Source organism: Scyliorhinus canicula, chromosome 18, assembly GCF_902713615.1.
Source record: "Scyliorhinus canicula chromosome 18, sScyCan1.1, whole genome shotgun sequence".
NCBI classification, from domain to species: Eukaryota; Metazoa; Chordata; class Chondrichthyes; order Carcharhiniformes; family Scyliorhinidae; genus Scyliorhinus; species Scyliorhinus canicula.
In genome coordinates, this window is record NC_052163.1 from 3110964 (window position 1) to 3133780 (window position 22817).

Sequence of the window (22817 nt, forward strand, 5' to 3'; positions counted from 1 at the left end):
GCATTGTTCTGTATTGCCAGCCAGCTGTTTAGCCCACTGTGCTAAACCAGCCCCGAAAGTGAACCTCACTGTTGGGAGCTCCCACCCTGGTGGAGGCGGAACATCGCGGAGGCCCTGGAGAATACCAGGTCAGGCCCGCTAATGATATGCAAACGGTGTTTACTGTACGTGCAGATTGGAATGCATTGACGCCGCTGTTGAGGCGACGGAGAATTGCGATTTGGCGTGGACCTGGAGCCCATCATGATTTCAGCATCAAAACCGATTCCCGCCCAATCGCTTTTCCCAATTCCGGCATCGGCTGACGGGGAACACCGCCGAAAGCTTTTGCCAAAGTTGGGAAATAGACGTTAACGCCAATAAAGCCTGGACAGTGTTGGCGTGCAGCTATCGTCAGCCACAAATGCCAGGTGGATGATCCATCTCGGCCAAGGATTTCCACTTTTCAAGATTCACCGAGCAATTCAGGAAACCACCACAGAGAAAAATGACAACAGCTGTCACTGGTACCTGGTCACAGGTATTGCTCAATACTGATGCAGCAAGGAGCAGTAACATTGAGAAAGCAACAATACAATTCAGTATTAGGGTGTACCTGCTTGAAAGGTGATCTCACTGCAACTTTTAAACAAACCAGAGAGTACACATTTGATTTTAAAAGCATCGTACAATATTGTTAATTTGACAGGAAATTATCCCATTCGTTATTTATAAGACTTTGCAGATAATAACCCTATGTTGGTGAGTCCCTCAGCCCTCAATATGTTCGGTACATTGCACCATGAGGAAGATTCAATACTTGTAACCCAGATAAACTGCACGAGATCTTTTCCATTGAACCAAGAACAAAGGAAAGTACAGCACAGGAACAGGCCCTTCGGCCCTCCAAGCCGGTGCCGACCATGCTGCCTGTCTAAACTAAAATCTTCTACACTTCCGGGGTCCGTATCCCTCTATTCCCATCCTATTCATGTATTTGTCAAGATGCCCCTTAAACCACCACCTCCTCCGGCAGCGAGTTCCAGGCACCCACTACCCTCTGTGTAAAAAACTTGTCTTGTACATCTACTCTAAACCTTGCCTCTCGCACCTTAAACCTATGCCCCCTAATAATTGACCCCTCTACCCTGGGGAAAAGCCTCTGACTATCCACTCTGTCTATGCCCCTCATAATTTTGTAGACCTCAATCAGGTCGCCCCTCAACCTCCGTCATTCCAGTGAGAACAAGCTGAGTTTATTCAACCTCTCCTCATAGCTAATGCCCTCCATACCAGGCAACATCCTGGTAAATCTCTTCGGCACCCTCTCTAAAGCCTCCACATCCTTCTGGTAGTGTGGTGACCAGAATTGAGCACTACACTCCAAGTGTGGCCTAACTGAGGTTCTATACAGCTGCAACATGACTTGCCAATTTTTATACTCAATGCCCCGGCCAATGACAGCAAACATTCCGTATGCCTACTGTGGACCTGTACACCTAGATCCCTCTGACTGTCAATACTCTCGAGGGTTCTACCATTCACTGTACATTCCCTACCTGTATTAGACCTTCCAAAATGCATGACCTCATATTGGATAGAGGTAGGACCAGGAGTAGGCCACTTGGCCCCTCGAGCCTGCTCCGTCATTAAAGATCATTAAAGATATCAACTGATCTGATTGTAACTCCAAGCCCACATTCTTGCCGACCCGTCTCATTAATCAAGAATCTATCCGGCTCTGCCTCAAACAATATTCAAAGATTCTGCATCCACTGCCTTTTGAGGAAGAGAGTTCCAGAGATTCTCGCCCCTCTGAGAAAATATTTCTCCTCATCTCTATCTTAAACGAGTGACTCCTTTTTTTAAATAACCGCCCCTCGTTCTAGATTTTCCCACAAGAGGAAATATCGGGCAGAATTCAGCGGCCTCATCGCAACTGACTTGGTGTTGGGATGAGGCCATTGAATCTCGGAAGTGGCCTCTCACGAGATTTGCAAAGCTCAAAAGGCGTCGCACAACTTCACGAAATCTCACTGGGCACGATCCAGATCTGAATATCTAAATGACCCATTAGGCTCATTTAAATATCCGTTTGTGGGATTCTCCCGGCGCCCCTATGTGGTTGGGGACAGGGCGGGGTGCCACCCTGGAACTCCTTCTGCCACCCGGGAACCTTGGCCCTGCCGACCCTACACCCTGATAGCTCGCCAATCTTCGATCCATATCAATATGTTACACCATGAGCTAGTATTTTCCACAGTAACGTTTGACCTGGCATCTTATCAAGTACTCTTTGGAAGGATAACGGCAGAAGTTTCCTGCCCCTGTGCAGCATGTTTACCAGTGGTGGAGGCCATTGACCAGCAGCAAGATCTCCTGGTCTTGACGATGTCTACGGTGTTATGTGTGGCTTGCACCCTCTCCTGCCAGGGGGGGGGGGGGGGGGGGGTGGAGGAGGGGGGGATGTCACAATTGGCAGTACCAGAAGACCCTGCCGGAGGGCTAGGGTCGGAATAATTAAGCCCTATGTATAGTACATCAATCTGTTCCCCTTTGTCCATGATCCACGTGATTCCTTTAAAGAACTCCAATAAATAGGTTAAAAATCAGACAGTGTCTGATTTAAGTCCCTACTATAACTAGGACAGCACGGTAGCATTGTGGATAGCACAATCGCTTCACAGCTACAGGGTCCCAGGTTCGATTCCGGCTTGGGGCACTGTCTGTGCGGAGTCTGCACATCCTCGCCGTGTGTGCGTGGGTTTCCTCTGGGTGTTCCGGTTTCCTCCCACAGTCCAAAGATGTGCAGGTTAGGTGGATTGGCCATGCTAAATTACCCTCAGTGTCTAAAATTGCCCTTAGTGCTGGGTGGGGTTACTGGGTTATGGGGATAGGGTGGAGGTGTGGACCTTGGGTAGGGTGCTCTTTCCAAGAGCCGGTGCAGACTTGATGGGCCGAATGGCCTCCTTCTGCACTGTAAATTCTATAATTCTATAACATCTTTAACAATGTCAGATGCTAGGTTAACTGGCCTGTAGTTTCCCACTTTCTGCTTCTCCCTTTTTGAATAATAGTTACATTTGCTATTTTACAGTCCTTAAATTTAGGGAATGTTTGAAAATTAAAACCAATGCATCAACCTCCTCGCTAGCCACTTCTTTCAATACCTAGGATGAATTGAATTCTGACATTCTGAATTCTCCCTCAGTGTACACAAACAGGCGCCGGAATGTGGCAACTAGGGGATTTTCACAGTAACTTCATTGCAGTGTTAATGTAAGCCTACTTGTGACACTAATAAAGATTATAAAAAATTAAATGAAAGACTATCTGGACCGGGGATTTAGCCTTCAGACCCAACAATTTGCTCAGCGCCACTTCCTTGGTGATAGTAATTTTTTTGCTTCCTCTCTCCATTCCATTTCCTGACATCCAGCTGTTTCTGGGATGTTACTTCTGTCCATAGTCCTGAAGACTGATATAAAACACCTACTCAATTCATCCCCAATCCCTACTTTCCATGATCGATTCCTCTTTTCAGATTTAAATATCCATACAAACTCTTACTATCTGTCTTCATATTTTTACCTACCTTTCCCTCCGACTCTAACTTTCCCTCCTTATTAGCCTTTTTGTTATTCTCTGCTGATCTTTATATTCTCTCTGCCCTACTCCCCATTTTGCACAGTTATATGCTTTTTCTTTAATTTCACTACTGTCTTTAATGTTTATGGTGAACCATAGATGGTAGGTCCTCCCCTTGGAATTTCTCTCTCTCATTGGAATGTATTTATTCTGCATATTTTGAAATATATCTTGACTTATCCGGTAATTTCATTTTTCAGTTCACTTTAGCCTTAACCTAATTTCCCCGTTTACTTTCTTCTGTCTGGGTGTAATTACATTCTATTTCATCAGTGATCTCACAGGGTAGAAATGACTGCTGAGCAACAAAGTGGACTGATTAAACAGCATAGGTCTTTGCTGTCAGTGAGAAGCATTGGAGCCCTCAGGTGTCTCTGTGCAACATAGCTTTTAAGAGGCTAGAGGACAAAGACTGAATGGTTCTCAACTGTATCTGTGTTTTCCTAAAGTCAATGGAAAAGACTCTTGAGAATGCAGTGTAAAATGGGTTACTGATTCATTATGTGGCTGTTCTGACAATTTTGCCCTGTGCACCGTAAACTTCCATTAGCAACAATATAAACAGAACTCGAGCCATGATTCCACCCTCTGTTCACAAATGAATTATGGATGATAAAGGCCAAGCTCATCGCATCCATCCAGAACGACATACACACGTAGGTATTAGGAGGAATAGGCTATCTGGCTCCTCAAGCTTGCTCCACTACTTCAAAACATTGCCTACATCATCGCTGTGACTACAACACAAAAGTACTGAATTGGCTGTAAAGCAATTTGGACATTGGGAAAGATGCTGTGTAAATGTAGATTTTGTCTTTCACCGTGCCTGCGTGCAGGAGGCACAGTGATTGTAGCAATACTGATACTGGAGGCTCTATGCTGAGTATCGAAGGATAATTAATCAACTGATTTTAGGAAAGTAGCTACATTTACAAAGAAATTCAATTCTGTACCTAATACAACCGTACCATTCTGACTTCACTGGCACCAACCCATTGTTATATGCTGAATTTACAGCTCATCCAAGGGCTCCATATGATGCTGCATTCAATTTGCATTAAGTAAATGGTTTTTTATTATTCTAATTGTTGTTTGAGATGTGAGAGAAAGAGGCAAATTAAGCAAAAAAATGCATTAATAAATTACAATCTCCAACAACAAAATCCCAAGAGAAATCATTTCAGAAACACTTCAGTCCAGCGATTGGGTTTCTATAAAAGTCTTTATGGTAAATGCCATTTATGCTGTTTCTCTGGAGTTTCAGTAGTTTGTTTTTCCAATGTTACACTGGATGATCGGGAATGCTGACACCGAGAGGACGTTTAGTCCCTGAACAGTGCCAGCACCTTCCGCCGGATTTTAATCAGAATGGTGTAGGGTGGGTTTGTAAAACCCTGAGGAGGTTTGTAAAACCTTTCTTTAAGCAATCTCTTCGTAACAAATAGGAATTTCACACTCATACTGTGCAAGACTAATGAAATGGGCGATAGTGAGTCGACAGACTTCCGGGGCTGGATTCTCCGATCCTGCGGCTATGTCTGTAGGATCCGTCTGGTCTTATGACCAGGAAGCCGACGCCGCCCCCTCACCAATCCTCTGCCCAATGGGGAGCTCGCAGCCATGCAGCGTAAAGCCTGGCCACGCATGGTCACCGGTTGAGGTTACCCACAGTTGATAACCTGGGTGAGACCCTCAATTTGTTACTGTTCGACAGGGATTTATCCAAATTGTTAATACCCAAGTGAGGAGGGATGAACTAGCTCCCCTTTTTATTCAATCCTTTTTCTAGTTGCAGCAAGATTAATCTAAAAAGGATCCTTCCCTTTGTGGGCCCCTTTTTTCAGCCCCATTTATGTTTGAAAAGGGGCCAATTTAACCAGGTTTTGTTGAGTTAAAGATAGTTTATTAACTACTAAAGGAAATCACAAAAAATATGCATGTACATTCATTCAGATTAAAAGTGAGACTTGAGTCCAAAGTAAGTACATAACCAAAACTATATAGTAGGTGATTGTGCGTTGCGATTATTTCAATCTGACTTTTTAGACACACAGGAGCAGTTCAGTATTTCCGGACACAAGTCAGTGTTTCTCCTTCGTTACCATGGCACCCACATCCCATAAAGGAATGAAAGAAACTGACTCCGATCTCAGAGTCTGACAATTCCAGCCGACAGAAAACTTGGCACATGTCTCATTTTAACAGCTACTCCACACAAAAACGTCAAAAATATTATCAGGAAAGGCTCCATCCCGGACTCTATGCTGACACAGATGGCAGTAAAGCCATGAATAACTCACTGAAATGTATACAATTCTGATCGGATTTAATAGGGTCGATGCTGAGTGGCTGGAGGATTCATTTCACAGTGCCCAATAGGGAGTTAATCATTTAGGACTGAGGAGAGGAGGAATTTCTTCACTTTGAGGTTTGGAATCACCGACCCCAGAGAGCAGTGGCTGCTCAGTCATCGAGTATCTTCAACACTGAGATTGATGGGTTTTTATCGGGAAATTGGGGTTTAGTTCAAAGATCAGTCCTGATCATATTGTATGTAGGTCAGACTCGAGAGATCACATCACCGACTGTTCCAAATTCTTATATAATTCTTTGTGATGTCACGGATTTGAGCAGAAGGAGACATTTTCTCATGTCAGATCCTTTTCTTGACAATTCATGGTTCAAACAGTCACTTGTTGCTTCCTGAGATTAATACTTAATACCATGCACCACTCCAGACGTGCTCTCCACCTCTCTTTTCAGCAGCATCCACTCACTCTATCTTAGAGTTTCCCTGATCCTCACCTTTCACCTCATTAGCCACCTTAGCTTGTTCCTTTTAAGGCCCATTTCTGATGAAAGGCTATCGATCTAATTAATTCTGTCTCTTTCTCAGCACCTTACCTGCTGTTTTTTCAGTATTTTCTGCTTTTAGTGCATTGTTTCCTGTGGTTTCTGCTCCAACTGCGAGCTTTAACCATCTGTTTATTGGTCAAACCCAGTACTTTACCTTCAATAAGACGTCTTGCTTGCAACTTGTCTCTGATAATACTGCTCAGACTTCTGTTCTCACCACATTCTCATGCACCGCTGTTTGTACACACTCGACCTCTCTTCCAAAGCACCAACTCACCCTCTCTGAAAGCCGGTTTTGTCTCCTCTCTAATATTCTTTATTTGTCTACTGTGTACGTACTCTGTAAGTTTCCTTGGCCTCAGAAAAATACTTTTCACTGTACTTCGGTACGCGCGACAATAAATAAATCAAATCAAATCAAATCAGTTCCATTTCATTATTCGTTTCATTCATCTGACGCTGTAACAAGAAGCTTTTTCTTTTCCTTTTAGGTGTCAAGGAACGCAGGCTCCTACAACTTACTGACAGCAATGCCCACCTGGGCCACCCCACACCCTGGTGCAATTGCTGGGTCATGGCCGTGCATCATGGCGCCGCCCGCTCATGGATCCAGCCTGCAAAATACTGCCCCCCCTTTGGCCGGCTCACGAGCTCCGGACCACCCCACAACAGTGCCCCCAGCTCCTGGCAAAGACCCCCCTCCCTGCCCGCGGATCGGCCCTCCCCCATCCGCAGCTGCCACACCGAGTTCCCGACGGATGAGACAACACGTGACCAAAGCCATCGGGAACTTGGCCGCTTGGGGGCGGAGCATCGGGGGGGGGGCCACAGGCAATGTCCTGGGGCTGTCGATACGCCGTGTGGCGTACTCTCCGAGTATGCCGCTTGGGGGCGGAGCATCGGGAGGGTGGGGGTGGGCCATAGGCAATGTCCTGGGGCTGTCGATACGCCATGCGGCGTACTCTCCGAGTATGCTGCTTTGGACAGGACGGAGCATCGCAAAAGCGACTTTTGTTGCAATCTCTCCAAGCTCCAACCAATCACCGACCCCCTCCACTGCTCCAGATGCCCCACCCCCATTAGACAGTATTTAATCCCTTCCCTCTGGTTAGCTCTGAAAAAGAGTCAGACGGATTCGAAATGTTATCTCTTGATGCAATTTAATGGCCTCATCGCTTCTGTCTTGATGACGTGACGAGGCTGTATAATCTCACCAAAGGCCTCTCACTAGGCATCATCTGAATTGGCTCAGTTAAGCATGTCTGCGCTGTATTCTATTGAGGCCTGGGAACTAACGGTCTCGCCTGGGAGAACTCGGCAGGGTGCTGCTTCCTACTGGCCACACAAACAGCACCGGGGGGGGGGGGGGGGTCTCCCAGGCCAATGGAGGCCCCAGGTGCTCAGGCTCTGTGCAGGGTAGTTCCCTGGCACTCCCTCTGGCACCTGAGCACCTTGGCACTGCCACCCGGGCAACCTGGCAGCACCACCCTGGCACTGCCAGTGTGCCCAGGGTGCCGGGCTGGCAAGGGCACTCCCAGGGTGCCGGGCTGGCAAGGGCACTCCCAGGGTGCCGGGCTGGCAAGGGCACTCCCAGGGTGCCGGGCTGGCAAGGGCACTGCCAGGGTGCCGGGCTGGCAAGGGCACTCCCAGGGTGCCGGGCTGGCAAGGGCACTCCCAGGGTGCCGGGCTGGCAAGGGCACTCCCAGGGTGCCGGGCTGGCAAGGGCACTCCCAGGGTGCCGGGCTGGCAAGGGCACTCCCAGGGTGCCGGGCTGGCAGTGCTAAGGTGCCTGTGAGCCAGATTGCCCATGTCAGGGATCGGGTCCGGGGCCTTTAAGATGTGGGGTGATGGGGGGACATGAGGAACGTGTAAGAAGTAAATTGGGGCAGTGGAGAAGGGGTGGGGGGTTCCAGAGTCTGTGGTGGGGAGCAGAGGGGAGGGGTTGCTGGATCAGGGTGGCATTTAAAAATGATGCCTGATCCACGAATATTCAGATCATCGGTGCAGGAAATGAGGTAAATACGGCTTTGGCGCGGCGTTCCTCACCGAGGCCAAAAAAACCGGCAGAGTCCCGTTAGATAGCGGGGTCGTTCTCAATGGTGCATGCGCTGAGAAATCCTCCACCAAATGCACCCAAAACAGGGCTCTCCTGTCGCGTTAAATCACACCCTCGCTTTCTCTCTACATGGATGCTGCCAGGCCTGTTCTGGTTTGAAACAATTCACACCTCTTTAACCTGGGGTTACCTCTCTCTCTGGATCTGTAAAGACTTAATTACCTGCAAAGGCTCGCAGACAAAGCATTGTCTGGCATCTTAGAATTTGTCTATATATATGTTTCTGGAACCTACCTCTGTGGTAATCACCACTCTTGTATATATTAGGAGATGTGTGGTAAGACCCTGTACTACAGGTACGGGGGTAGTCCCTGCCTGCTGGCTCCACCCAGTAGGCGGAGTATAAATATGTGTGCACCTTGTACAGCAGCCATTTCACCAGCTGCTGTAGGAGGCCACACATCTTAGAGTAATAAAGCCTCAGTTGTATTCAACTCTCGTCTCTGTGCAATTGATCGTGCATCAACCTCTCCATTCACCTGAGGAAGGAGCTGTGCTCCGAAAGCTAGTGATTTGAAACAAACCTGTTGGACTTTAACCTGGTGTTGTAAGACTTCTTACTGTGCTCACCCCAGTCCAACGCCGGCATCTCCACATTATTAGAATAAGTCAATGAATGGTCAGCTTGGCCATTCGACTGATTGTGAAATTTCTTAACCGTCACCACGCATACCTCACTAACTTGATCAAACTACAGGCGTCTATAGTGTAGTCTGCTGGGAACAACTAGAGCCAGTGGAACATTCCATCACTTGTGGGCAAGTCAAAAATGAAAAGTTATAAATATAAAATAGCCACAGGTCAAATAAAGAATTTAGGGGAGGAATGCTTTTTCACAGAGAAAGATAAGAGACTAAGAGAGCGAAAGGTCAGAACGGGGGCTGTGGTGAGTACCAAACTTCTATTGTTTTATACGTATGTGATGTTTTGAGTGAGTTTTCTCTTTGTGTGATAGTGTTGCTGCCTTCAGACAAACTAATACTGCAGCAGGATCTGAGGCAGATGTTAGGCTGCTTATTTGCAGATGTTTTTTGAAAAATAAATTTAGAGTGTCCAATTAATTTGTTTCCAATTAAGGGGCAATTTAGCATGGCCAATCCACCTACCCTGCACATCTTTGGATTGTGGGGGTGAGACCCACGCAGACACAGGGAGAATGTGCAAACTCCACACAGACAGTGACCCAGAGCCGGGATCAAACCCGGGACCTCGGTGCTGTGAGGCAGCAATGCTAACCACTGCGCCTTGGGCTGCCCTCTTCTTTGCAGATGTAAAGAGTTGTTTGCTTATGGGTGCACGGCATGGGTGTCCATTATTCTCCCAGATGGTGGGCAAGAAGCCATTTTGGGTAAAGGTGCAGGAAATGGACCCCTCTCACCCAATATAACTTTTACCTGACAACTTGAACATCCATTTTCTGCTCCCACAAGTAATCAACTCTTTGCATCTGCAAATCGGTTGCCTAATAACTGCTTCAGCTCCCTGGCTGCAATTTAGTTTTACCCAGGGCAGCAACAACAAAAAACAGCCTTAAATGGGATATAAATGAAAAAAAAAATAAGGTTAGCACTTACTCCAATCCCTGTGGTGAGTGTCACCTCTCTCAGTCCCCAGAGATCCTCAGGCCCCACCCATCACTGCCACTGACACCCACCAACATTCCTGACCTCACTGATTCACTTTCTAGGGATCCTCTTGTCTTGTGATATTGCTTTGACTGACCTGGGTCTCCTCACACCTCATCATTCGCGTGGGGGGGGGGGGGGGGGGGGGGGGGGGGGAGGTGAGCAAACTACCGAATAAACAGTCCCCTCATTCTGAGTAGTTTGGGGGTTTGGTTTCTGCTCAATCAAAGTCACTATGATCTCCACATCATGACTATGATCTTGGATATTTGCATCGCCTGCAATGTGCTATTCTTCATTGGGCAGGCCTGCTCTAGCCTTATAACATATTGATCCCCATTTTAACATGCCTGTGGCCTGCCCAGACTAACAGCATGTGGATTGTTTCACAAGGTTAGATTTTATTCAAGCGACAGATATGGGAATTATTCATGAGCAGGAATACTCAGCGGTATTTGGATTCAAGGTCATAAATGAATAGAAGAAAGAAAAGAGAAAGACATATTTCTATCTCTCCTTTCACAACTTCAAGACAAAAGCGCTCGGCAGTCAATGAAGTATTTTTGACATGTTTGTCACAGTTATAATGTGGGAAGCACAGCAGCCAATTAGGACACAAGATACCTCAAACAGAAATGTGCTCATGTCCAGATAATTCTCCTTTTATTGATATTGGTTCAGGGATAAATATTGGCCAGGACACTGGGGAGAATTCTCCCACACTTCATGAATTAGTGGCTGTGGTACCTTTTCCATTTGCCCGAGAGGTTGGACAGGGCCTTTGTTTAGCGGCTCATCTGAATAACAACATTGCAGCAGTTCCAGCTGCACTATTTCTCAAATGCTTGTCCGATGGTTATATCAATGAAAACTCATTTATTTCCAAACTTGCAGCAATTTCTGTGCGATAGGAAATATCCCAAGAATATGACACCATAAAGTAGTGGTCTTCTTCCCTCAGACTAGATTCTGTCTGTGTACGGTCAGGCCCGGTATATAAATGTGCATTCATTTTATTTGCTCATTTTCGTCTCTCTCTCTCCTGAAGCAAATATTATTCTGATTGGAGGGTCCCACAAGTGTCGGCTTCCTTCTGACACTTTACCCAAGTTGCACAGAGCTACGAACCTACTCTTTCATGTCAAAGTGGACAGAATCTTCAATTCTAAAAATCCTAGGCAACACGGTGGCGCAGTGGGTTAGCCCTGCTGCCTCACGGCGCCGAGGTCCCAGGTTCGATCCCAGCTCTGGGTCACTGTCCGTGTGGAGTTTGCACATTCTCCCCGTGTTTGCGTGGACTTTGCCCCCCACAGCCCAAAGATGTGCAGGACAGGTGGATTGAACATGCTAAATTGTGCCTTAATTGGAAAATAAAATGAATTGGGTGCTCTAAATTTATAAAGGAAAAAAAAAATTCTAAAAATCCTGGAGTCACACATAATTGAAAATAGAATTTGAATTATTTTTCCACCTACAATTGTGACTTTGCATGTGTGTGACTCTCAGCTGCGAATCACAAATGACTATATGACAATGTGGGCATCACAATCAGGCCTGATTCTGCACCCGTGCACTTTGGTGACAATATTAAAGACAGTAAAGTGCCTGATGGTGCGGAGGGACTGAGGCACCCAACATGGGGGATGGGCACACATATCGGGGATGGTTGGCATGCCACTTTTCCATAACCATCCTGCCCCGAGCCATTTGGGGGAAGTCTGGTTTGGGAGTGGAATGGCTACTTGCTCACAGTGTGTCGCTCTTTAGGGTAGCGAACTGTCCAATTAATGCCAAGAATTAGATGCTAACTATGAGCTCCCCGCGACATCAGGAACTCAGAAGCTGCTGAAGACGGGCTCCTGTCAGAAGACCATAGGACAGGACCCTCCCTCTGTCTACCCTGCCACAGTTTTGGTTGTAGGATAACTGGTGTGTGAGGCCCGGGTTGGCCTGGGTTGTGTTCCTCTCCCCATTGGTACCCACCAGCTTGGTCATTTTCTAGTTCAAATCTTTTTAAAGTGCTGAGTAGCCACCCCCCTCTCCCTCACCCGTCGACAGCTGCAGGGTGCTGCCCTGGTGCTGGCTCTCCATTGGCCCTCCAGCTTCAAGAGCTCACCCTCAATTGGATGGCAAGCACGTCCTCTGGCCCCGCTTCTGACACAGTGCGGGGTCTTGATCCGCATTGGGCCCCGACGTTGGGGGTCTTGCCCAGAAACGCTAATTCCTGCTGAGTGTATCTGTAGAGGATTGTTAAAACCTGGAACCCACCATCTGAGAGGGTGATGGAATAAGGTTCCAGAGAAACTTTCAAAAGGCAACTGGACACTTCCTTTACAAATTGTTAATGTTTCCTTATGGTAACCAAGTCAAACTATTAGAAGGGGACTAACTTGCAGTGCTCTGGAGACAGAGCAGGAGAACTGGAACTGAACTAGACAGCTCTTTCCAAATGGCAGCCCAGTATGACAGGCTGATTGGCTGTAAGATTCAATGATTAGAACATGGCTTGGACATGAAATGATACTTGTACACAGAACCTAAGAAAGAAGATGGTGATGCTTTGGGCAATGTTTGAATAGTGGAAGGATCTGGAATACCGCTTACATCCCTGAGGTCAAACGGACAGGCGTGAGAGACTGAGAAATACCAGCAAATTGGTGGCTCGACAATGTCATTGAGTGACTCACAGAAAGGTAAATAGCTTATGACGTGGCTATACTAGCTCAGAACTGACAACAGTGTAGCCCATTGAGGCCCATCATTGTTGCTGACCTGACTGATGGGAACGCAATCCCTCTGCACCATGTCTAAATCATTTCTATAAATGGAGACCAGGGGCGGCATTCTCCCCTACCCGGTGTGACGGGGGGTCCCGGCGTAGGGGAGTGGCCCCAACCACTCTGGCGTCGGGCCTCCCCAAAGGTGGGGAATTCTCCGCACCTTTGGGAGCTAGGCCCGCTCCGGAGCGGTTGGCACCACGCCGACTGGCGCCAAAACCGGCACCAGCTGCCTTTGACGCCCGCCGCCTGGCGCCGGGGCTGGCCGAAAGGCCTTCACCGGTTTGCACATGCTCCGGTGGTGACGTCAGCGGCAGCTACCGCTGACGTCACCATCGGCGCATGCTCGCTGGGGGATTCTCTTCCGCTTCCGCCATGGCGGAGGCCGTGGCGGCGGCGGAGGAGAAAGAGTGCCACCAAGGCACTGGCCTGCCGGCCGATCGGGGGGCCCCGATCGTGGGCCTGGCCACCGTGGGGGCACCCTCCCGGGGTCCGATCGCCCCCCGCTCCCCCAGGACCCCGGGGCCCACTCGCGCCGCCACCAGAGGTGGTTCAAACCTCGGCGGCGGGAGAGGCCTCCCAGCGGCGGGACTTCGGCCCATCGCGGGCCGGAGAATCGCCGCAGGGGCCGTGCCGATCGGCGGGGCGTGATTCCCGCCCCCGCCAATTCCCGGGTGGCGGAGAATCTCTGCCACGGCGGGGGCGTGAGTTCCGGCGGCCCCAGGTCGGAGAATCGCCTGGGTCCACCGGAAATCCCGCCCCCTACCATGGCAGAGATTCTCCGCCACCCGGGAATTGGCGGGGGCGGGAATCACGCTCCTCCGATCGGCGTGACGTCTGCGCGGATCGGCGAGGCCCCTGCGGTGATTCTCCGGCCCGCGATGGGCCGAAGTCCCGCCGCTGGGAGGCCTCTTTCGCCGCTGAGGCTTGAACCACCTCTGGTGGCGGCGGGATCGGCGGCGCGAGCAGGCCCCCGGGGTCCTGGGGGGCGGGGCGATCGGACCTGGGGGGTGCCCCCACGGTGGCCAGGCCCGCGATCGGGGCCCACCGATCGGCCGGCGGGCCAGTGCCTTCGGGGCACTCTTTCTCCTCCGCCGCCGCCACGGCCTCCGCCATGGCGGAAGCGGAAGAGAATCCCCGGCATGCGCGAACCAGCGAAGGCCTTTCGGCCAGCCCCGGTACTGGGCGTCAAAGGCCGCTGGTGCCGGTTTTGGCGCCAGTCGGCGTGGTGCCAACCGCTCCGGAGGGGGCCTAGCCGCCAAAGGTGCGGAGTGGTTGGTGCCACTCCCCTACGCCGGGACCCCCCCGTCCCGCCGGGTAAGGGAGAATGCCGCCCCAGGAGTGAGCAACACAGGCTCCTGAGGGTCAAAATACTTGTTACATCTCATAATCCTTTCCTTGAATATATCATTTAGTCCAACCTGATCTGCCCATTGCAACTCCATGATTAACCTACGCTTCTCAAATCCAACACTCCAAAAGCACTTCATTGGCTGTCAAGCACTTTGGGTGTCCCAAGGTCATGAAAGGTGCTATAGAAATGCAAGTCTTTCTTGTGGTCAGAATATTATCTGGTTTCAGAGCCTGTATATGAGCAGTAGGCACGAACAAATCATCTAATCCCGGAGCAGGGATTTGGACCCATTACTGACTGGTTTAGCACAGTGGGCTAAACAGCTGGCCTGTAATGCAGAACAAGGGAGCAGCGGGGGTTCAATTCCCGTACCGGCCTCCCCGAACCGGTGCCGGAATGTGGCGACTAGGGGCTTTTCACAGTAACTTCATTGAAGCCTACTTGTGACAATAAGTGATTATTATTATTGAGAAGTAACTTGTGCAGGAGCTGAGATACGGGGGGGCTGGAAGTGCCCAGCACCCCTTTACAGTACGTTGTACGTCAGCACTAAAGCTGACAATGAGGCCCATATGAGCTCTAAGGTAGTGGGCCAGACTGAATGGGTTCCTTATACACGGAACATAATGTACAAGCAGAAAAGCAAAGACTGAAACAAGAACTGTGCAAAGCTAAACAGGAGTGAATGGTTTCTTTTACCTCCTGTGTACTGTGTTTAAATCAAAGGTGACATAAACAAATCAAACACAGATAGGAATTGTTCCTGTTTTGCTCTCTGTTTACTGTATGTGAACAGGATTTGACAGCGATATACAAACAAGCTGTACAGCAGCAGTGTGGAATGAATTGTTCTATTTAACTAGTGTGTATCCTAGCAGATACAAATGAGCTGTATTATATTGAATGGGATGAATGATTTCTTGCATCTTGTGTATAATTAAAATCTCACAGCAAATCTTTTTCTATTTCTTAAACACCATCTGATTCCACTGCTGACCAGAAAAGAACAAATGTATTAATTGGAGCTTGCTCTGAATGCCAAGAAGCTAATTACCAGATTTCTGTGCTACTGGTGATTTAATCCTATTCATCAATAGCCTCCAATGAGAAATAGTGCAGCAAATTGATTTGGAAAATGCAAAACAGAATTGGCATTGGTTTTAGAGATAGCATTTCTTCAAATGACTGCACAGTGCTGTAAATGAACCTGGAATGCAGGAGAAGGTGGAGGGTGCCCGACATGAGGCTTTTGTTCTTCTAAGTACTTTCAGGTAAATGATGCTATACCACTGCCATGGACCCCCCCCCCCCCCCCCCCCCCCCCCCCATACCGACATGCAGATTTGATGGGGAGGAATAGATCCTCAAGTCTGGCTCACGCCTCGTCATGGCTGGATCCTTCCTTGCCTTGTTCTTGGAGAGGAAGACAAACACTGCCTCACTCGATGGAAACAGGGACCATGGATTAGTCCCATAAGATTAAATGGCAATTTTTCTGCCCAGGCTCCCGCTGAGGGAGGCGCCATGCTGGGAAAAGGGGGTCTGTGAAGCTCCCTGGAGATTGCTGGAGCATTCGTAGATTACAGGGGTGGGGGGTGGGCAGGGTGGCGCAGTAGTTAGCACTGCTGCCTCACGGCCCCGAGGACCCGGGTTCAACCCTGGGTCACTGTCCATGTGGAGTTTGCACATTCTCTCCGTCCCTGCGGGAGTCTCGCCCCCACAACCCAAAGATGTGCGGGTGGGTGGATTGGCCGCGCTAAATTGTCCCTTAATTGGAAAAAAAGATTACAAGAAGGGGAAATGCACCTGAAACAAAACTCAAACAGCTGGTCCTGCACCTTCCATAAACTTTGATGAAACTGAGTATTCAGTGGGATGGATAGTGGGCACCCAATGTGAGACCGCCTGTTTTATTAAACCGCCCATGAAAGGTTTCTACCCCTGTGTCTGCCTTGTTTATGTATCAAAGGAAACTCCTTCAATCTGAAGTGAGCTCCAGCTCTGGTCATGAATCAAGGCAGCATTGCCGAACATCCTTGCTTTGCAAACTTCATTTTCTGCCCCAGGGCCACTGGTGAGAATCAGGCTAGTTTAATGCCATCAGCAGATCCTGTCTCGATGCAGTTATCCACATTGGGCAACTCGAGCAGTTGTTACATGTAACACAGACAACCCAGGAAGGCCTCCTCTGCCTCATCAGGGATGGTGCATTTCTGTATTGACTTACAGCCATGGGGAGCACTTGTGCTATTGTTATACCACCAATAGAGTGTAACAGGAGACTCTAAATCTACATTAACTCATCCGTTTGTTTAACCACAGTCCTCTATGACTGGAGCTGGTGATTCCTCTTATCTCCCACTTCCCGATATAAATGAACTGGGGCAACTTCTGCCAGTCGTTACTTCAAATTATGTAGAATGTACATCACTTGCTCCAACTGATCAGTGTTTCTGTGCCACACGACCCTCCTCCTACTTACTTCACCTGACATTTGCACGACAAAAGTGCCAGGCAATGACCATCTCCAACAAGAGAGAATCTAACAATCTCCGCTTGACATTCAATGGCATTACTGTCGCTGAACATTCACTCCCTCCACCACCAAAGTACAGCAGCAGCCGTGTGCACCATTCACAAGGTGCACTGCAGCAGCTCACCAAGGCTGCTTGAACGGCACCTTCCAAACCTGTGTCCTCTATCGCCTAGAAGGTCAAGGGCAGCAGATGCATGGGAACACCACCACCTGCAAGATCTCCTCACTACCTTGACTTGGAAATATATTGTCGTTCCTTCACTGTCACTGGGTCAAACTCTTGGAACTCCCTCCCTAACAGCACAGTGGGTGCGCCTACACAACATAGACTGCAGGACGCTCAGTACCACCTTCTCAAGGGCAATTAGGGATGGGCAATAAATGTTGGCCTAGCCGATGACCCCCACATCGCATGAAAGAATTTAAAAAGCATTAACATAAACTATTCCTTTCATCCTCATGAGCTGTCTCACTTCCCCTTAAAGGTGTCTATGCTCTCTGTCTCAACTACTCCTTGTGGGAGTGAGCTCCGCATTCTCTCCAGGTAAAAACATTTCTCCTGAGTTCCCAATTGAATTTATTGGCTGTCTCATATTTATGGCTCCTTGTTCTGGTCTTGTCTGAAAGTGGAAGCATCTTCTTTCTATCCATCCCAACAAATCCTTCCATAATCTTAAAGATGCCCAACTGGACTTTAATGCTGCAGATACTGGAACTACGAACAACGCCCACGACGGAGAGATGGTGGGTGGGAGGATGGTGTTGTGCTGGGTAAAACGGAAGGGAAATACCAGCCAGCTGGCAGGAGTTAGGAGAGGAATTTGAAGAAGTGAATGAAGATGAGCTGCAGAGTAAAGACTTCCAGAAGGCTTTTCAAAGCTGTGGGGAGTCTCATCAAGGGTCAGGGTTTAGGGAAGGAGTGGCAGATTTCAAGGGAAAATGAAGTGAGAGGAGGAATCATTCTTTTGAGATATTACAATTAGAAAAAAATTAAAATTAAAAATAGCTTTTAACTTGCAAAGCAACAAAACCAATAAAACAATCATGTGCCAGTCCAACACTTGACTTACCTGAGTGAGCACAGCACAGCTCCCTTGTGTAAGGACTCCAATGTTTTACGCACCAGCACACAGCCTTCCTGCCCCAGGCAGTTACCTGCAAGAGAAACTTCATTGTAAAGTCCATGTTTTCTCACTGCGTCCAGCTGTAGCCCTTTTCCCTATTGAGTATAGTGGACCTGGCTCTGAGTTCCCAGGCTTGTGCTGATATTTATAAGGCCGAGTTCCCCAGCTGGGGAATTGAGTGTAATTCCAGAGTTCGAATTCACTGTGAGGTGTGACAGTATGTCAGCCCTAAGCCCCTGCATGTTGCTCAATAACCATTTCCTTATTTCAGTAAAGCTCTGCTCACTGCAGTATGATTTAGTTAGAAGCTGAAATAGGTGTGTTGCTATTTTTGTTACAAGCTGAAGAGCCATTTCCTATTTATAGATGTGGTAGAATTCCTACAGCATGGAAGGAGGCCCTTCAGCCCATCGAGTCTGTACCGACCCTCTGAAAGAGCACCCCAAAACATCTCCAAAAATCTGTCCTGATCCACCCACGTCGACGCTACCACCAAGAAAGCACAACAGCGCCTATACTTCCTCAGGAAACTAAGGAAATTCGGCATGTCCACATTAACCCTTACCAACTTTTACAGATGCACCATAGAAAGCATCCTATCGGGCTGCATCACAGCCTGGTATGGCAACTGCTCGGCCCAGGACCACAAGGAACTTCAGAGTCGTGAACACCGCCCAGTCCATCACACGAACCTGCCTCCCATCCATTGACTCCCTCTACACCTCCCGCTGCCTGGGGAAAGCAGGCAGCATAATCAAAGACCCTTCCCACCCGGCTTACTCACTTTTCCAACTTCTTCCATCAGACAGGAGATACAGAAGTCTGAGAACACGCACAAACAGACTCAAAAACAGCTTCTTCCCCACTGTCACCAGACTCCTAAATGACCCTCTTATGGACTGACCTCATTAACACTACACCCTGTATGCTTCATCCGATGCTGGTGTTATGTAGTTACATTGTATATCTTGTGTTGCCCTATTATGTATTTTCTTTTATTCCCTTTTCTTCCCATGTACTTAATGATCTGTTGAGCTGCTTTTCACTGTACCTCGGTACACGTGACAATAAACAAATCCAATCCAATCCAATCCAGTCCATACAGGCCCACCCTGTAACCCCACCTAACCTGCACATCTTTGGACTGTGTGTGGACACAAGTGAAGTTAGGCCCAGGTGGCTGGGGGGCATTATCACTTGTAAAATTTGTAAATGTCGCTGAATTAAATATTATTGTTCATCACCACTTTAACGCCTCAGAATTGATAACCCTCCTCCCAGTGGCACACTTGTCCTCACTGACCCGCAATGTCAGGCAGTTAGACCCTCTCAGTGAGAATCTATAATTTGGAGGGATAGGACTCAAGTCATCATCCTCCTCCTGCATCAACCGGGCAGCAGGCACTCAGAGATTAATAAGGGGATCAGGGGTTATGGGGGGGAAGACAAGAGAATGGAGATGAGAAAATATCAGCCATGATCGAATGGTGGAGCAGACTCGATGGGCTGAGTGGCCTAATTCTGCTGCTATGTCTTATGGCCGAGAACTTGATCTTCGGTTTTTCTGTCAACTTCATCCCCTGCTTGCGTCCTGGGAAGGGGGGGGGGGGGGGTCACATTGTCAGACACCGAGCTAGCCCTCCTCCATGAAGTAGGAGGTGATGAGGACATCTCCAGCTCTTCTACCCATGTGCACCCTCACCCCCGCACGGCCTCCTTCCTCTGGATCCTCAGCAGGCTCATCCTCAATGCTCTCTTGCAAGTCTTCCTCATGCAATGATGCATGACAATAATCAAGGTCGTCCTTAGGAAGGTGTCATGTGAGGGTACCTTTAAGAAATGGGTGTTTAGTAGAGAGCTGCAGTGATGTCAGAGAGTGGGTGGAGCTGGGCTGTCTGTCTGCTTTAATTTTGTTTTTGAGCAGGCTGCTATAGAGTGAGTTTTTGGTTTGGTTTTCAGAGAGAGGAGCTGCAGTGAAAGCCAGCAGATGTGCATGGATCTCTCTGCTAACTAAAGACTGCCTCCAAATCAATTGGGTGATTTCAAAGTGCTGACTGCTCTCAATAGTGAATTTAAACCTGATCTCTGTGTTAAAAGGGTCTTTTGACTTCCTGATGTTGTTTGGGAATTTATTAAGGGTTATCTGTCGCGTACTGTATTCTTTGGGGATTTATTGGTGTTGATAGTTGTTAAGATGTTTACTGTGGGTTTATAAAGTGTTAACTGGTTTCATAAATAAACATTGTTTTAATTTAAAAGTACTGTAGATTTCTGCAGTCACACCTGCAGAGTAAGCCCGTGTGCTCCCCATAACCACAATATATTAAAAGTTGTGGGTCAGGTGAACTCCATGATACACTTTGGGGTTCTCTAAAACCTGGCCCATAACAAAGGTCATCGTCCCACTGCCGAGTCCGGTTGTGGAGGGCATGATAATGCGGGATCCTCCGGGTACTGTTTTGCCCCACTGGACCTGTCGAGGCAGCAGAACTACGGGCAGGATTCTCCGTCGGCCGACACCGGAATCGGGAACCGCAGGTGCCGATTTCACGCTAAGCGGCAATTCTCCGTCGCCTCGACAGCGCTGTCAATGCGTTCCAGAATGCCGTACAGTAAACGCCGTTGGCATATCATTAGCGGGCCTGACCCGGTATTCACCGGGAACTCCACGATTCTGCAAGGACATGGCACAGGTGTTGCATCGCCTCCCTCATGAGGTGGCACATGTTGTGCACAAGCTCCATGAAGGCTAAAGGGTCTTGTAGACTCTTGTCCTTCAGCGACTTTGTGTCACCTGCATGGCTGGTACGGCCTCCAGCCCCTGATCTTGCCCTCATCTCTCACTGCTGGATCTGCCCTTGATGCAACTGATTCCATTCCGATAGTAATCGGAATCCTGCCAGGGATGAGAGAGAGAGAGTCAGGTTGGTGCCACAAATGCTGACCATCATGACGTCCCCTAACCCATTGGCCTCCTGGACCTGGATGCAGCCAATCCCAGAGCTTAGCCAGTGGTGATCGCTCACTCAGGTCTCAGTGCCCTCCTATCTCCAGAACAGGACTGGCCCCAACCTGAGTCCTCGCCCAGTTAGACTTTCCTTTAGCTGCCCCCGCTCCTGCCCCTGTCTCACCCCATGCTGCCATGCCTCAGACTCCAGACTTACACAACCCAGCAGGCTCTGTCCCCTTGGACTCTCTGCTGTTCAGTGGTTCTTACCTCCTGCCTCCCTGTCGTAGGTCATGGAACCTGGTTCCCGTTTTTAGGCAGCAGCAGTGATTCACACTGGCGTGACGTGTGGACAGTGGGAAAATTCACTGAGAGCTGAATGTGCAACGTTAACCATGCTAAATACCCGGTAATGAATTCACGTTCATGCAAATGAGCTTTGCGTGCTTCCTGGACATGAACCTGATCACATCACTGGGGAGGGCCGCGTAAGATTGCAATCGGAAATCTTACCGGCGCAAATCCTGATTTTGGCCTCGCGCAACAGTTAGTGGCCATTACAGGATTTGCGCCCATGACTAACGTAGCCACTAAATACATATCTTCACAATATAAGACATCAAAATGTACTGAGGATACTTGAAAATAAGGAGGTTAAATGGACGGAAAAACTTAAACTAATCACAGCCAATGAGGAAAAGGTCCTGATAAAACTCACAGAGCTAAAGGTTAACAAGTCTCCTGGACCTGATTGCTTTCATCCTTGGCTTTTATAAGAAGTGGCTGTAGAGGTAGTAGATGTATGGGTTATGATCTTACAAAATTCACTCAAATCTACAAAAGGTCCCAGTGGATTGGAAAATCGCTGATGCAACACTTTTATTCAAGAAAGGAGGGTGACAGAAAACGGGAACTATAGGCCTGTAAGCCTAACATTTGTCAAAGGGAAAAGGCTGAGTTTATAGTCACTGCAACAGCAGGAGACACATTGGGCATGATTCTCCAACCCCGCGGCAGGTCGGAGAATCGCCGGGGTGGGGGGGGGGGGTTCACACGACACCGGTCCGCCGATCTCCGGTCACTGGAGAATCGGCGCTATTGGCGCCGGCGCGGTTGGGGGCGTTGAACGCCGCCCCCCCCTGGCAATTTTCCCTGTGCGATGGGCCGAGTGCCCACCGGCGCTGTTCTCGGACCAAGCAGGCCAGCAGCACGGTTCGATTCCCGTACCAGCCTCCCCGGACAGGCGCCGGAATGTGGCGACTAGGGGCTTTTCACAGTAACTTCATTGAAGCCTACTCGTGACAATAAGTAATTATTATTATTGAGAAGTAACTTGTGCAGGAGCTGAGATACGGGGGGGCTGGAAGTGCCCAGCACCCCTTGCTATAGAAATGCAAGTCTTTCTTGTGGTCAGAATATTATCTGGTTTCAGAGCCTGTATATGAGCAGTAGGCACGAACAAATCATCTAATCCCGGAGCAGGGATTTGGACCCATTACTGACTGGTTTAGCACAGTGGGCTAAACAGCTGGCCTGTAATGCAGAACAAGGGGGCAGCGGGGGTTCAATTCCCGTACCGGCCTCCCCGAACCGGTGCCGGAATGTGGCGACTAGGGGCTTTTCACAGTAACTTCATTGAAGCCTACTCGTGACAATAAGCAATTTTCATTTTCGTATGGTCCAACCCGGCGGAACCTCACCGTTAATGTTGTGGGGGCGGCCTGGTGGGCGGGGGGGGGGGGGGGGAGGGGGATCGATCCTGGGGGGGCATTCCCGGTGGCCTGGGATACGGTTGGGGCCTACCGATCAGCGAGCGGGCTTATCCTGGTGGGGGCCTACGTTCCTCTGCGCTGGG

General features: G+C 48.9%; 1 protein-coding gene across 3 annotated transcripts in view; it reads right to left on the reverse strand.

The window, feature by feature from the left end:
* The window catches only part of LOC119953253 (ran GTPase-activating protein 1-like), a 1177855-nt gene that overhangs the window by 54407 nt on the left and 1100631 nt on the right, over positions 1 to 22817 (reverse strand). For all 3 annotated transcript variants that reach the window (XM_038777306.1, XM_038777307.1, XM_038777305.1), the window contains one exon: positions 17962 to 18046. In XM_038777306.1, the coding sequence (XP_038633234.1) occupies positions 17962 to 18046 (85 nt within the window). The remainder of the gene's footprint in view (positions 1 to 17961; positions 18047 to 22817) is intronic.